Source organism: Pteronotus mesoamericanus, unplaced genomic scaffold, assembly GCF_021234165.1.
Source record: "Pteronotus mesoamericanus isolate MK-2021 breed Mesoamerican mustached bat unplaced genomic scaffold, CSHL_Meso_final scaffold_54, whole genome shotgun sequence".
In the NCBI taxonomy this organism is placed as follows: Eukaryota; Metazoa; Chordata; class Mammalia; order Chiroptera; family Mormoopidae; genus Pteronotus; species Pteronotus mesoamericanus.
The window spans coordinates 52,958,977-52,974,313 of record NW_026555321.1 but is presented as its reverse complement, the minus strand read 5'-3'; the positions used below and the strand labels follow the sequence as shown (position 1 = coordinate 52,974,313).

The 15,337-nt window shown below is 36.6% G+C and overlaps 1 protein-coding gene across 2 annotated transcripts in view; it reads left to right on the top strand.

Annotated features, from left to right (window-relative positions):
• Nucleotides 1–15,337, top strand: part of EOGT (EGF domain specific O-linked N-acetylglucosamine transferase) — a 40,628-nt gene that overhangs the window by 11,284 nt on the left and 14,007 nt on the right. For both annotated transcript variants that reach the window (XM_054595120.1, XM_054595121.1), the window contains 3 exons: nucleotides 4,286–4,392; nucleotides 8,527–8,630; nucleotides 14,562–14,654. In XM_054595120.1, coding sequence (XP_054451095.1) covers nucleotides 4,286–4,392; nucleotides 8,527–8,630; nucleotides 14,562–14,654 — 304 coding nt within the window. The remainder of the gene's footprint in view (nucleotides 1–4,285; nucleotides 4,393–8,526; nucleotides 8,631–14,561; nucleotides 14,655–15,337) is intronic.

Here is a 15,337-nt window from a genome sequence, read left to right as displayed (position 1 = left end):
CATTTTTATTTCTAGCCATTTTGATATATAATTCCACATGGTAGTTTCCTAGGATATATTTGTATCAGTTATTTATTGCTGTAAAACATTTTACTCCAAAATATCCCTGCCTTAGAGTATATTTGTATTTATTATCTGTTGCCTGTGACAAATTACTTCAAAATGGAGCTGTTTAAGACAACAAACATTCATTATCTCATGAAGTTTCTGATGGTCAGGATTTGGGGGCAGCCAAGCTGGCTCATGGTCTCCTACAAGGTCCCAGTTCGGTTGTTGACAAGGGCTGCAGTCATCTCTAGATTCAGCTGGGCCTGGAGAATCTGTTTCTAAGCTCAGTCACATTGTTGTAAGTGCTGACAAAAAGTTGCTTGACATTTCTCTAGCAAAATAAGTTTATTTGGGAATAACAAAAAATTGCAATTAAGGACATGCAGTCTAATGGTGAACCATGCCCAAGTCTAGAGAATGAAGGAGAGGAACATTATTTTTATAGAGAAAAGGGGGAATTTAAAGGGGTTGTTATAAACAAAGAGACCATTGGAGGAAACTGGGAGTTCAAAGTGTAGTAGCTTTTCATTGGCTGAGTTGTAACCATCTTTCATTGGTTGAGTGGGTTGTTAAGTGAGAAGATCCTTCTTACTGTTACAGTAGTAGTTAGTAGAACATCTTCCTATGGAGATGGACAATATATTTTTTTCCTGTTTGGGATGATTGACAATGACTGGTAGGGCATGAAAGCTCCCCCTACAAGTCCTCTCAACTCCAATATAAATGAGCTTTTTGTTGACTAATCTTCAAATAAATTTCAGTTTCTCATTGGCTGTTGTTAGGAGGTGTCAATTCTTTGCCATGTGGGCCTCTTCCTAGTACTACTCACAGCATGGCAGCCAGGATCCCCAACAGAGCCCTTGGTTAGAGAGGAGGAGGGGAGTGGATGGGAGGGGAAGGGGAGAAAGAGAGACAGCATGCCCAATGGAGGCCTTAGCCTTTGTATGTCCCAATCTCAGAAGTGACACACCGTTACTTCTACCACATTGTCTTCATTAGAGGTGAATCACTAAGTCCAGCCCACACTCAAGGGGAGGGAATTAAACTCCACCTCTTGAAGGGAAAAGTATCAAATAATTTGTGGACCTATTTTTGAAACCACAGTATTTTAGCATTGTGTGTGTGTTTTGAAAGGATCTGTTTGATATTTGTTTTGTATCAGAGGTGGCTTCAAAGATGAAGTGTTACAAATGATCTTTAGGTTAACTCTAAATATCTTTTTTTTTTTTTTTAAGATTTTATTTGTTTATTTTTAGAGAGGAGAAGGGAAGGAGAAAGAGAGGAAGAGAAATATCAATGTGTGGTCACTTCTCTCACATGCCCCTCTACTGGGGACCTGGTCCACAGTCCCGGCAGGTGCCCTAGACTGGGAATCAAACCAGCAACCCTTTGCTTGGCAGGCTGGCACTCAATCCACTGAGCCACACCAGCCAGGGCAACTCTAAATATCTCTTGTCACATTCTGTGATTGTCTTCTTTTATGTGGAAGAAACTTGTGCCATGTGGCTTTCAAAGATGTTTTCTAAGAAAAAGGCTTTCTTTTGGGAAACTTAGCTGTCTGCTACCTTTCCAAGATACTCGATAATTCTTTTTTAATTTTAAATTTAAATACTTTATTGTTTATGCTGTTATAGTTATCCCAATTTTTCTCCCTTTGCCCTCCTCCATCCAGCCAGCCCCCCACTCCCAAAGTCAATCCCCGCACCTTTGTCCATGTCCATGGGTCATTCATAAATGTTTTTTGACTAATCCCTTCACCTTTCTTCAACCAATCCCACTCTCCACTCCCCTTTTATAGCTGTCTGTCTGTTCCATGTTTCTATGCCTCTGGTTCTATTTTGGTCGTTAGTTTATGTTGTTCATTAGGTGCTACACATAAGTGAGATCATATGGTATTTGTCTTTCACTGACTGGTTTATTTCACTTAGCATAATATTCTCCAGTTCTAGTCATGCTGTCAGAAAAGGTAAGAATTTCTTCTTTTTAACCGCTCTGTAGTATTCCACTGTGTAAATGTACCACAGTTTTTTTATCCACTCATCTACTGTTGGGCACTTAGGCTGTTTCCAAACCTTGGCTAGTGTAAATAATGCTGCTCTGAGCATAGAGGTGCATATGTTCTTTGAAATTGGTGTTTTGAGACTCTTAGGATTGCTGGGTCAAAAGGCAGTTCCAGTTTTAATTTTTTGATGAAATTCCATACTGTTTTTCACAGTGGCTGCATCAGTATGTGTTCTCACCATCAGCGAACTAGGGTTCCTTTTTTTCCACATCCTCACCAGCACTTATTGTTTGTTGACTTATTAATGATAGCCATTCTGGTAGGTGTGAGGTGATATCTCATTGTGGTTTTAATTTTCGTGTCTCTGATGGCTAGTAAATGTTGAGCATTTCTTCATATGTCTATTGTCCGTCTATATGTCCTCCATGGAGAACTCTCTATTCAGGTCCTTTGTCCATTTTTTAATTGGATTGTTTGTCTTCTGGTGTCGAGCCGTATGAGTTCTTTATGTATTTTGGAGATTAAACCCTTGTCTGATGCATCATTGGCAAATATGTTCTCCCATACAATGGGTTCCCTTTTCATTTTGATGATGATTTCTTTAGCTGTGCAGAAGCTTTTTAATTTGATGTAGTCCCATTTTCTTATTATTTACTTTGTTTTCCTTGCCCTAGGAGATTTGTTGGCAAAAATATTGCTGTGGATATTTGAAATTTTACTGCCTATGTTCTCCTTCAGGATTTTTATGGTATTGTGGCTTATATTTGTCTTTTATCCATTTTGAGTTTATTCTGGTGTATGGTATAAGATGGTGGTCTAGTTTTATTTTTTGGCATCTGTCGGCGTCCAGTTCTCCCAACACCATTTATTGAAGAGACTGTCTTTTTTCTTTTTTCTTTTTTTTAAGAGACTGATATTACTTCATTGTGTGCTCTTGCATCCTTTGTCAAAGATTAATTGACCATAAAGATGTGGGTTTGATTTTGGGCTGCCTATGTGTTCCACTGATCTATGTGTCTGTTCTTATGCCAGTTCCAGACTGTTTTGATTACAGTGACCCTGTAGTATAGTTTTATAACAGATATTTTGATCCCTCCAACTTTGTTCTTCTTCCTCAAGATTGCTGAAGCTATTCAGGGTCTTTTTTGGTTCCATTTGAATTTTTGGAATATTTGTTGTAGTTCAGTGAAATATGCCATTGGTATTTTAATAGGGAATACCTTAAATCTCTAGGTGGCTTTGGGTAGTATGGACATTTTAATAATGTTAATTCTTCCAATCCATGAACACAATATATGCTTCCATTTATTTGTTATCTTCCTCAATTTCCTTCTTCTGTGTTAACCTCCTTGGTTAAATTTATTCCTAAGTACTTTATTTTCGTTGTTGTTGTTGCAGTAGTAAATGGGATTGTTTTCTTAGTTTCTCTTTCTGGTAGTTCATCATTGGTGTATAAAAATGCCATCCTTTTCTGAGTATTGACTTTGAATCCTGTTACTTTTGCCAAATTCATTTATTAGGTCTTGTAGTTTTTTGATGGAGCCCCATAGGGCTTTCTATATACACTATCATGTCATCTGGGTATAATGACAGTTTTATTTCCTCCTTTCCAATGTGGATGCCTTTTATTTCTTCTTGTTGTCTGATCACTCTGGCAAGAGCTTCCAATACTATGTTGAATAAGAGAGGTGAAAGTGGACATCCCTGTCTTGTTTCTGATCTTAAGGGAACTCTCTTAGTTTTTGCCCATTGAATATGGTGCTGGCTTTAGGTTTTTCATATGTGGCCTTTATTATGTTGGGGTATGCTCCCTCTACTCTAACTTTTATACTTGATAATTCTTGGAATGCCATCTTTCTCAGAATCCAGAAAGTCCAATACAAGAGAGCCTCTGGGTCAGTGTTACTTCTGAGTCTCATCAGACTCCAAGAAACCTTTTTGAATCCTCCCACTATACTGGTAAATTATTTAGCCAACTCATTGTGTAAATTTCTTCTTTGTCTAGAAAGTTACTAGTGTATCTTGCACTAAAACTTAAAATCATTTTTGTTCCTTGTCTCAACATTAAAAGCAATAAGTTATGTAAGTGTTAGTAAGTTTGAGAAGTTCTACATGTTTCCCTAAGTGCCTATTCTAGAAATAAAATTACCCTAATGAACGCATCTGAAGTGACAATGTTGTAGTAGGAAGTTTAGGAGAATCACTTTGAAAGTATCTCCCAAATCATACTTCCAGGTTTGCGGAGCTCCAAAGCTATACTCAACTCAACTTCAGACCTATAGAAGATACTAAATGTGATATTGTTATTGAAAAACCAACCTACTTCATGAAATTGGATGCAGGTGAGAAGTTAATTTGTCTGTAACTTATTTATTAATGAGGCTCTGTTCCTTTTTTGATATATACATGTAGTGATTTCCTATGACTTTTTGGGAAGCAGTGTGACATTAAACAGTGGATTTGCTTTCTGCTTTCTTCTCTAAAGAAGTGAATTTGTTTAGATTTCCCTTCATTTAATACTTTAGTTAGAAGAAACCTACATATCTGTATCAAATAACTCAATAAGAATCAAAAGGTGAGAAAAGAATGTGTATGTATACCTTTGTAACAAAATTTATCCCACCACCTTTTTCTAATCCCTTGATATAGATTGAGCGTCATTAGAACTTTTTTCAAACTAAAAGCCACGTATGTCCTGTGGGCAGGAAAGGAATGCCCGTGACCTCTTTTGGCAGACTTTCTGATACTGTTTCCATGACTAAAGTGAACTTAACATTCCTCTGGAAGTTGGGTTTGCTGTATATTCTTGGGAAAAGAGTGGAGATTACAATGATTTTCCCATTTATGCATATGCCTTCTTATTCTCACCGTACAAGCACAGTTTTAACTTTGTGGACTATTTGTCCTGTAGAGGAGAAACATGAATTGTGCTATACTCTCGCTCATTCTAAGAGGTGAGGATTACAATGCCACACCATATCAGAGTTCATGAGAGTATGGGCTTACAGTGAATATTCCAGAATTACTATAATTTATTGATCATATTTTTAATGTGCTTTGCCTTCTGAAGTCATATTCTTTTTTCCCCAAGAAAGACTTGCTTTTTTTAAAAATTTTTTTTACAGTTTGCATTCAACACTTTTTTCTTTTTTAAAAAATTTTAAATCATGTTTATTCTATTATAGTTGTCTCAATTTTTCCCCCTTTACCCTGCTCCACCCATCCCATTCCCATCCTCCGCTCCCACAGTCAATTCCCACTCTGTTGTCCGTGTCCATGAATCATTCATACATGTTCTTTGTCTAGTCCCTTCTCCTCTCCACCATTGTCCTCTTTCCCCATCCCCTCTGGTCACGTTCAGTCTGCTCCATATTTCCATGCCTGTGGTTTATTCTGTTCGTTAGTTTATTTTGTTGAATAGAGTCCACTTATAGGTGAGATTATATGGTACTTGTCTTTCACCAACTGGCTTATTTCACTTAGTATAATATTCTCCAGCTCCATCCATGTTGTCACAAAAGTTAGGAGTTCCATCTTTTTTTCTTTCCATCTTTTTTTAAATGTAGATTTTATTTATTATTTTAAATGTCAAGATCCATTATAAAATATTAAAAAATTTAAATCCATTATAAATTTTCAGCAATTAAACCAACACAACACCAGCACAGAAATAATCAGGTAGATCACTGAAATATAATGAGCATTCTAGAAACAAATGTATATATCTGTTTAACAATGTAATATATGATTAAATTGATATTTCAAGTCAATGGGTAAAATAAGGCTTATTCAACAAATAAGGTGCATGGATCACTATTACTTGAAATAAAACAAATATAGAGCCCTATTTCACACATTATACAAGAAATATTCAGGTGAGTTAAAAATCAGTATGTAGAATCGAAGGAGTTTTAGGAGATAATACAAACTAATATTTTTCTTACCCTGAAGTAAAATATTCAAACCCAGAAGCTATAAAGTAAAATATTCACAATATGACCATATTAAACATTTAAGACTGTACAGTAATATACGTATAAAAAAGTTAAAGGACAAGTAATAGAATAGGAAAATATTTGCAACACATCTAAAAAAGGGTTAATGGTTTGTTTTGTTTTTTTTAGGGAAAAAATTCTACAAACATTTAATCAAAAAATGGATAAAGAATACCAAAAAGCCACTTAAAACTTACTAAAAATAATAGAAATAGGCAAGAAATATACAAAGACAGATTTAATTTCAACAAATAATAAAGGAACAATTAAAATAACACATCATTGTCACAATCAGATTAATCAGTATTTAAAATATTGGTAATATCAAGTATTGGTGACTGTGAAAGGAACTGGGTATTCATAGACTCTTTTTCTTCATCTTAAAGCAGTCCCTTTAGCATATTTTGCAGTGCTGGTTTGGTGGATATGTATTCTTTTAACCTTCTTTTGTCTGGGAAACTCCTTATTTCACCTTCCTTTTTAATTGAGAGCCTTGTTGGGTAGCACAGTCTTGGTTGCAGGCCTTTGCTTTTCATGTGAAGTCATAATTCTTAAATTACAAAGTATTACACTCAGAAATCAAACAAATTTAAGTTTTTGAATGAACAAGTAAAAATACTAAGTTTGATGTCCTGCCTCATTTTTAAAATATGCAAATTAAAAAGGGTCAAAGAAAACATTGATCCATCTGTAGAAGGGTTGAACATGTGTGAACTGCTAAACTTATGGAGATATTTAGGCAACAGTGTATGTCAAGGGGAGTAATTGGCTAGGGTAGACATGCACCATTTCTTTCTTATACTTATAATTACATTTTTCTTCTGCCTTATGCTGTCTTCCAGTTTTCCTTTTCATAATAACTCTTACCTTGGAGGAATGAGCATGCTGAAGAATAAGAGTCGTGAGGGAGCACATTTCTTGAGAACAGAACCTGCATTTTCTCCCTCCTTTAGAAGTTCTCCTAGCACCACGTGTTCTTTGTGTGCTGCATCCCTCAGTACATGTGAACCTGCTGCATGATACCTGAGAGAGCTACTGTGTACCATAGTCTATCATAGGAAAAGGGTTCTGTTGGAATAGAATTTTCCCTTTCTTGTTTATTTAAAAATATACTCTGTCAAGATTTCTCTGGATGAAAAAAGGAGCCCCTCCAAATATCCATCTAAATTACCTGTGTAAAAAGAACTGAGTATTTTTAACTCTTATTTTCTTGCACACAGTGTGATTATTTGCTGCGGGAATGAAATCAGAGTAGTTCATGATTTCTGCTTTTAAGAGTCACTGTTTTTCTTTTAATAAACATTTTTCCTCCTTTAAGGTGCATGTTTTAAATGTAAGTTCCTGAAATTTCATCCTGTTTAGATTTGCACATTTCCAGGTTGAAGACTGTACACCTGAGTTAGGGGTGGCCAGTGGAGGGCCGGGAATACTTGGTTTCTTTTTAAAGATGACTTTGGGGAACTTTAGTACTCCTCCATCTGTCTGACCCAGCAGGATCTAGCTAGTCTTCATTGTTTCACTGTGTACCAGGCCCTAGCTGGGCAATTTTAGATAATCTTTGCATTTCTCCTAACAAAGCTGGCACCTAAGTATAATGATTTCTTATTTCTGGTAGACAAGCATAGGGACTTTAGAAACTTGTCTGAGAACATGGTTCATGAATGGCTGAGCTGGGATTCAACACAGTTCTTCTGGTTACAAAGTTCATGCTCTTTCAATTAGAACATGAGACATTCAGCCCTTTTAAACAATAGTTGGCTAATACAGGGTCTAGCAGAAGTAATGTCTGCTTGAGTGTGGTTGGTAGGGTAATAATATGGGTGTAATAATTTATACTTTTAATTTGAAGATTTCACTTAAAATGTCATATGGTGTGCTTGAGTGTGATGTTATGTTACAGAATTACATGCTTATAATTTTATAATAAAAGATTTTGTAATAAAACAAGGACATTATTTGTGCTGGACCCTGTATTTTCCCAAGAAGCAAAATTATAAATAGTGATTAATGTAGGAGGAAAAGAGACAGGAATGGGAAAAACATATCAAAATGTTAATAGTTGCTGTCATTTTCAGTACTTCTGTGATAAACAGGTGTTGTGTAATTGATTTTTAAAAATAAGTGGTCCTAAAAAGAAAACAACAACTAGTCTTCATGGCCCTATAGCTCTACCTAACTCTGAGCTAAATAGACTTCTGGTATTTTTTTTTATTGGGAACTTAATGATCATTTGTTAGTATTTATGGGAAAATGCATTCCTGATTTCTAAATAATCAATTTTAAAGTGAATTTTTAAACTCAGTCGATTTGTAAATTGAGGATTACCTGAGTGTAGATCATTTCATGTTTGTTAAAACTTTTTTTTCCTCATTTATTTCAGCTAAAAGTCCATCACACGATAAATAGATGTGGTAGAATAAAAATTATATAATCATTTGTTCTTTGGGGTTAATTTACATAGACTTCTTTTCCCAATGCTAGGTGTTAATATGTATCACCACTTCTGTGACTTTGTCAATCTTTACATCACTCAGCACATCAACAATTCCTTCAGTACAGATGTGTACATCGTGATGTGGGACACGGTGAGTAGGACTGCCCTCTGCTTCAACTCTGTCCTTGCTCAATATATTTGTGACTCTGATGTGGTGAAATGGAATTTTCTAAGACACACACACTTAAAGATACATATATCCATACATGTGCAGATGAGTGTGATGTGTCTGTGTGTATGTATATATATATATGACCGCATTTACCAAAAAGTCCACTTAGATTTTTCTGTAAAATAAAAGACACATTTTTCATTTTCACCAGTAACTTTATTGACTTCGAAATTTTGAGTATGTTGGCTATCTCCCACTATTGGCTTCTAGTGGGGAGAGGCCAGGGATGCTGCTGGACATCTTCCAATCCATAGACAGGCCCACAGCAAAGAATTATTAGGTCAAAATATCGCTAGTACCAAGAAACTTCGCAAACACTTTTGATATGTTTGATCAGTCACAGCATCTTCTTCATATACTGCACAAGTCATTTTTTTTGCATTTCTGTTGCATTTTACCTTTTTTTGAAATAATAAGGTATATTATGCTGAAAATGTGTATTTTCTTCCATCTTCAATATTAAAATGGCTGCACAAAAATTCACCAATTTTGATAACGTTTTTAAAAAAATCGAGGGTGGGTGGGGCAGGGAAAAGTGGTAGCAGGAAAATGGAGACAAATGTATTTGAACAATAAAAAAAACTACAAATATCTCAAAATTTTCAAATAAAAAGTTAGCTGACAAAAAGAACCACCAAAAAAAAAAAAAAAAAAAATCCATGCTGATACGACAGCTGTCTTAATACAATCTAACAATTAGTTTCGAGTGAAGTTAAAGACAACTAAGCACTACTAGAGCCATTATATGGAAAAAAATTAATGAACTTTTTGGCCAACCCAATACATATGTAGGTTTATACTTTCATTCTGTGAACTTGAGAGTTAGGCCGTGGAAGATTTTTTTTGCTCCTTTGTGCAGGTTAATCTCCAAAGACTAAAGACCCATCCTTAGTGTTCCTCTGAGGCAGGCAAAAGAAGACTGTCATTCCCTTGACCTATGGGACCCCTGATGGCCCTTGTGGGGAGCACCCTTGTCTTTACCATTGGTCTTACTTGCAGCTTCCCATTGCTGACTGCTTTGTGACATCTGTGCTGTGTGGATGCACTCACTGCACATGGCAAGTGATGGGTGTTTAGCTGCTATTTGCTTATTCGTTTTTAGTGCTGTCTTTTTTCCTTCTCTTTCTTTTCCTTCCTTTTCCCTGTTTCTTTCCATACTGGCCCATCCACCTGCCAAGGTAACTCACCCCCCGCCAGAGTTGCTGCAGTGCATAGAACTGTGAAATGGGACAATTATAGTCTCTACCCAAGTGTCATTTTGAGAATAAACCATATAGTGTATGAGTAGTTACAATGCCTGATGCATAGCACATGTGCTTTGAATGTTACTATGACAAAGACAATGATGAGAGCATGTGGTTTATATTGGGTTGGCCAAAAAAGTTTGTTTGGTTTTTTCCATAAGATGGCTCTCGTAGTGCTTAGTTGTCTTCAATATCATTCAAAACAATTTTGTTAGATTGTATTGTGACAGCTCTCATATCAGCATGCATTTTAAAAACATCAAAACTGGTGAATTTTTGTGTAGCCCTTTTAATATTCAAGATGAAAAAAGTATGCAATATTTTCAGCATATTATGCTTTATTATTTCAAGAAAGGTAAAAACGTAACTGAAATGAAAAAAAGATTTGTGTGGTGTATGGAGAAGGTGCTGTGACTGATTGAACATGTCAACAGTGGTTTGTGAAGTGTCATGCTGGAGATTTCTTGCTGGATGATGCTATCCAACTGGTCAGGTAGACCAGTTGAAGTTGATAGTGATCACATGGAGACATTAACTGAGAACAATCAATGTTATACCATGCAGGAAATAGCTGACATACTCAAAATGTCCAAATCAGTAAAGTTATTGGCGAAAATGAAAAATGTGTCTTTTATTTTATGGAAAAAATCATATGGACTTTTTGGCCAAGCCAATAATACACATGAGAAAGGCTGCCTAAACTGGGAAGTTGAAATACCCACTGAGAAGTCAGGTAGGGTTCAACTAAACATTCTAACACACAGGATACTCATTGGCCCCCCTCTTGGCATGAGTTTGTTCAGAACGATCTTGCAGGGGAACCACAGCCTCCTCATAGGAGAGCATCAGATATTTTCTCTGGATCCTTCCAGAGATCTTTCTAGCAGCCTGCACAGCACAGCTCGGGTGCAAGGACATAGGATCCATCTGGGGCAGGTACAGGTGCCTCATGTCCCAGAGGATGTCCCTAATATCTCCTAGGACAACTGTATTGACAAAGCCCCCAGTATCCCCTCAAGAGAGACAGCCAATTACAAGAGTCATTACACTCTTTCCCAGTCCAGGTGTGATTTACCTATTGAGCATCTTTTTTCATCATAGGCAGTATTACCTAGAAGCACAGTGGACACATGCTGTATTCATTTTCAGAGAACGGAGCTAGACAGCTGACTGCATTTCCATTTCTTGTGCAGAAGCGATATTGTTTTGCTGACATGTTTTTCATTACTATAAATCTCATAGTAGAGCTGCGTAGGAAGGTTTTCATTATCACTGCGTGACCTGTGGTTTGACATGAAGTTTGATGAGAGTTGGTTTTTTATTCTTGGATGTGAATGCTGTCTTTAGTTTCCTTCTTGCATAGATTTACATTTTCTATGTGTTCAGTTTTGCTGCCACCACAGTTTCATTTCCTGAAAATGTTTCTATGAGCAAAGGGCACGGAGTCCCTTTCTTTTCCTCTTTTTATGTGCTTCTAGGCCACAATCACTGGGTGTCCGCAGCCCTGAATGATTAACTCAGGGTGGTGGTGCTTTTTAAAAAATTACACCTGTTATCTCATCTACTGCTCACAACCCATGGTGGACAAGGGCTTCATTAGCTTATTTCATAGGTGAGGAAGTCAAGGCTCTGAGCAGTTGGCGGCTGTCCTCCAATAACACAGTCAGCAAGGGGTGGAGTCAGGGTTCTTGTGCATGCTGGTTGACTCTAGATCTACCCCAGAAACTACAGTATTTTACTGCCTCCCTAGAGTTCCCTACAGAACCTGTTAAGTTGATAGACGTTTTCCAGACACTTCCCAGGTGCTTCCTTGTATCTTGTTGCATGCTTTTCCATGACTTCCTTAAGGAGATTGAGTTAAGCTGAGCTGGTTTCTCCCACCCACCCTTCCCTGTGTCCTCCTGGGAGCAGTAAGCTATTCAGCCACCAGAAGCTCCTTGGTCACTCAGGTCACTGAGCACGTGTGGCGCGGCATTCAGGTTGGGACTGACCTGGGCGGGCAGGTAGGACTTAGCTCAGCAGGTTGGGTGCCCCGAGGGCACCTCCCTCCTTTGCTGCTCCCTGTGCATCCATTTTAAACCTGTATTCTTGGTCAGCGAGGCCTTTGCTAGTTGCTCATTCAGATTCCCAGGTCAGGCAAGTCTGTGGGGTTGCTATAGAATTGAGGCCCATGAAATACGGAAGGTTGCCTGGGGACAGTGGTAAGATGTTATGTGGCCACTGAAGTTTCTCTTTTGTGGTAAGGCCTTGAGTGAAGCCACACTGTGACCTGGGCTGACTGTGACTTGAAATCCTGACAGAGGACAACATTCAAGGCAGTTCTGGAGGCTTTGGATGAGCTGTGTGCCCAGGGGAGGAGCACAGCAGTGGCTGTGGCTGCCCTTCAGATCTTACTGACCTTTTACAAACTTACCAAAACGAAGCCTATGAGGCCTTCCCTGTTGTCCCTGCAAAATTTAGCAGTTTGGCCTCTTTCTTCAGTCACATGCCTTCCTCTGTGGGATAGGTAAGGCCACCAACCTCCCAAGATGCTTTAAGGGACACTTCTGTAGAAGAATTTCTGGGCATAGCAGGGTTGCTCTTACTAACAGAATGAATTAAAGGGGAGACTTCTGCAGGATTTCCATATTTTCTTGTGTTGAGAAGTAATATAACTTTATTATTATCTTTAATTAGGCAAGTAATATCTGGTTATAATGAGTTCAAACAACACAGAAGTATGTAATGATTAAAAAAAATTCTTCCTCTTTTCCCATTTCATTTCCCTTAAAGGTAATTGCAGTTAACATGTGAGAGTGCTTTGTAAGACTTACTTTCTTTGAATATATGTAAATATATCTTCATAGGAAATAAGCTCTCTCTCATATTAATATGTCATGGACATTTAAGGTTATCATTTTATGTTGATATTCTGTTGGATGCATGCCTTAGTACACGCACTTATCTCTGTTCCCACCTGGATCACGTGTTGTTTCCAATTCATTGCTATTTATTGAAATGCTGCAGTGAAAATCCTTCCCATGTACATATGCCTTTATATCTCATCCTAGCATTTCTGTAGGACAGATTCTTGGAAGTAGAAATTCTAAGTCAGAGGTTATATGCATGTTTAAATTTGAGACAAACACAGGAGGAAATGTTCTTCACTATGAGACTAGAAAAGAGTTTCTCCTTTGCCTGTGGCAGATAATTTGAATTTGAGGGACATGGCAAAGAAGCTCTTAGAGGTGGTTATTATAGAATATTACATGATTTCCTGGAAAAGGGATTAATGAGATTACTGTATTTCATTATTAAATTTTCCTTTCAAAGGCACCTTATTTTATCTGAGGTATTTTATCTCAAGAGACTTTCTAGTCACTTCTTTAATTGCCCTTTATTTATTATTGAGTCAGAACTGGGACATTTCAGTTTTGATGGTGTTGACAGGGGCCTTTCTTAAAACAGCATTAGAGAGACATTGAAAGAAGGAACTTTTTTTTTTTTAATCACCACATTTAACAATTCTCAGTAGTTTTGAAAAAACTCTCAAATGTGTAATAAAAAATTTTCATAGTCTGAAAAAAGTGCTATAAAAATAAGACATAAACATAATACATATAATCTATAACCACTTGAGACTTTGATATTTCTTACTTCTGCTGGTTGAATTTTTCAATCTAAGTTATACCATTTTAAAATAAATTTTAAATAAACTTTCCTGTATAGTTTGAAAAAAAAATAAAATAAATTTATCTTTAGCTGATGGAGCATGTAATCAATATTTGATTTTCAAAAATCAATGCATTTGGTAAATGTATTGGAAAGAACTAGTTCCCTCCGAGAGGCAACTGCTGTGTAGAGATTGTGAACGTGGAGTCTGAAACCACACAGACTGGATTAATCCCAGCCCTGCAAACATACCAGTTCTATGATCTAGGCAAATTACTTAAACGTGTGTCTCAGCTTCCTCGTGTGTAAAAATGGGGGTAATGATACTATATAGCTCATTAAGTTTGTGGGGTAATTTAATGTGTTAATAATGTCAAGTGCTTAGAACAGTGCCTGGAACACAGGAACATGCAAGATGCTATTATTATTATATTAATAGTTTTTATTATTATTAATGTTAATGGGGAATTATCACATTAAGTGTTAAGCAATGGGTAGATCATTTCATAGAGTTACACATGCATTATATTTTTAATGTTAAAACTTTCAAGGCATTTTCTTGTTCTGAAATATCTTTCCAAAGAAATTACCCAAATATCAGAGTGTTTTCAAAGGGTGGTGCATGTATGTGTTGTGTGTATCTGTAATTTAGATAGAAAATTCACAGGAAAAACCCCCCACAACAACTAGTTTCAGACATGAAAATACAAAGGACTAGGGTAGAAAGACAAACCACTTTTAGCAGACTAAGATTATAATTGTGATGATTATTTTTGATGAAATTACATCACATTAGGCCCAAGGTGAAAATCCGTTTTTCTTATATGGATTTGATCAGCTTGTTTAGGATCATTAGTTCTTTACAGTAACAAACTAATTCAGGTACATTGCTGCATTCTTGAAAAGCCATGTTGAATGATTTTATTGCTCTAACTTATTTTGTTTCCATTTTCAGAGCTCCTACGGATATGGTGACCTGTTCTCTGACACATGGAAAGCATTTACGGATTATGATGTGATACATTTGAAAACTTATGATTCAAAAAGGGTATGGGAAACTTTACTGAAATGTCTGTAAATAATTGTCATTGCAGATGACTCACACCTCAAATAAATACTTAATATGAGTTTCTGTTAGCTATTGGGTTAGCCAAAAAGTCCATTTAGTTTTTTCCATAAAATAAAAGACACATTTATCATTTTCATCAGTAATCGTATTGATTTTGATATTTTGAATATGTTGGCTATCTCCTGCTATTTTCTTCTAGTGGACAGAGGCCAGGGGTGTTCCTAAACATTTTCCAATGCATAAGACAGCCCCACAGCAAAGAATTGTTTGGTCAGAATGTCAAGAGTACCAAGAAACTTCGCAAACCACTTTCAACATATTCAATCAGTCATAACACCTTCTCCATACACTGCACAAATGTTGTTTTGCATTTCAGTTGGCCTTTTTACCTTTCTTGAAATAATGAAGCATAATGTGCCAAAAATGTTGTGTATTTTCTTCCACCTTCAATGTTAAAATGGCTGCACAAAAATTCACAAGTTTTGATAAGTTTTTGAAAAAAATACATGCTGATATAACAGCTGTCACAATGCAATCTAACAAAATTGTTTTGAATTAAGTTAAAGGCAACTAAGCACTACTAGAGCCATCGTAGGGAAAAAACATTAACGGTCTTTTTGGCCAGACCAATATTACCATTGATTTTTTAGTTCTTAGTTTCT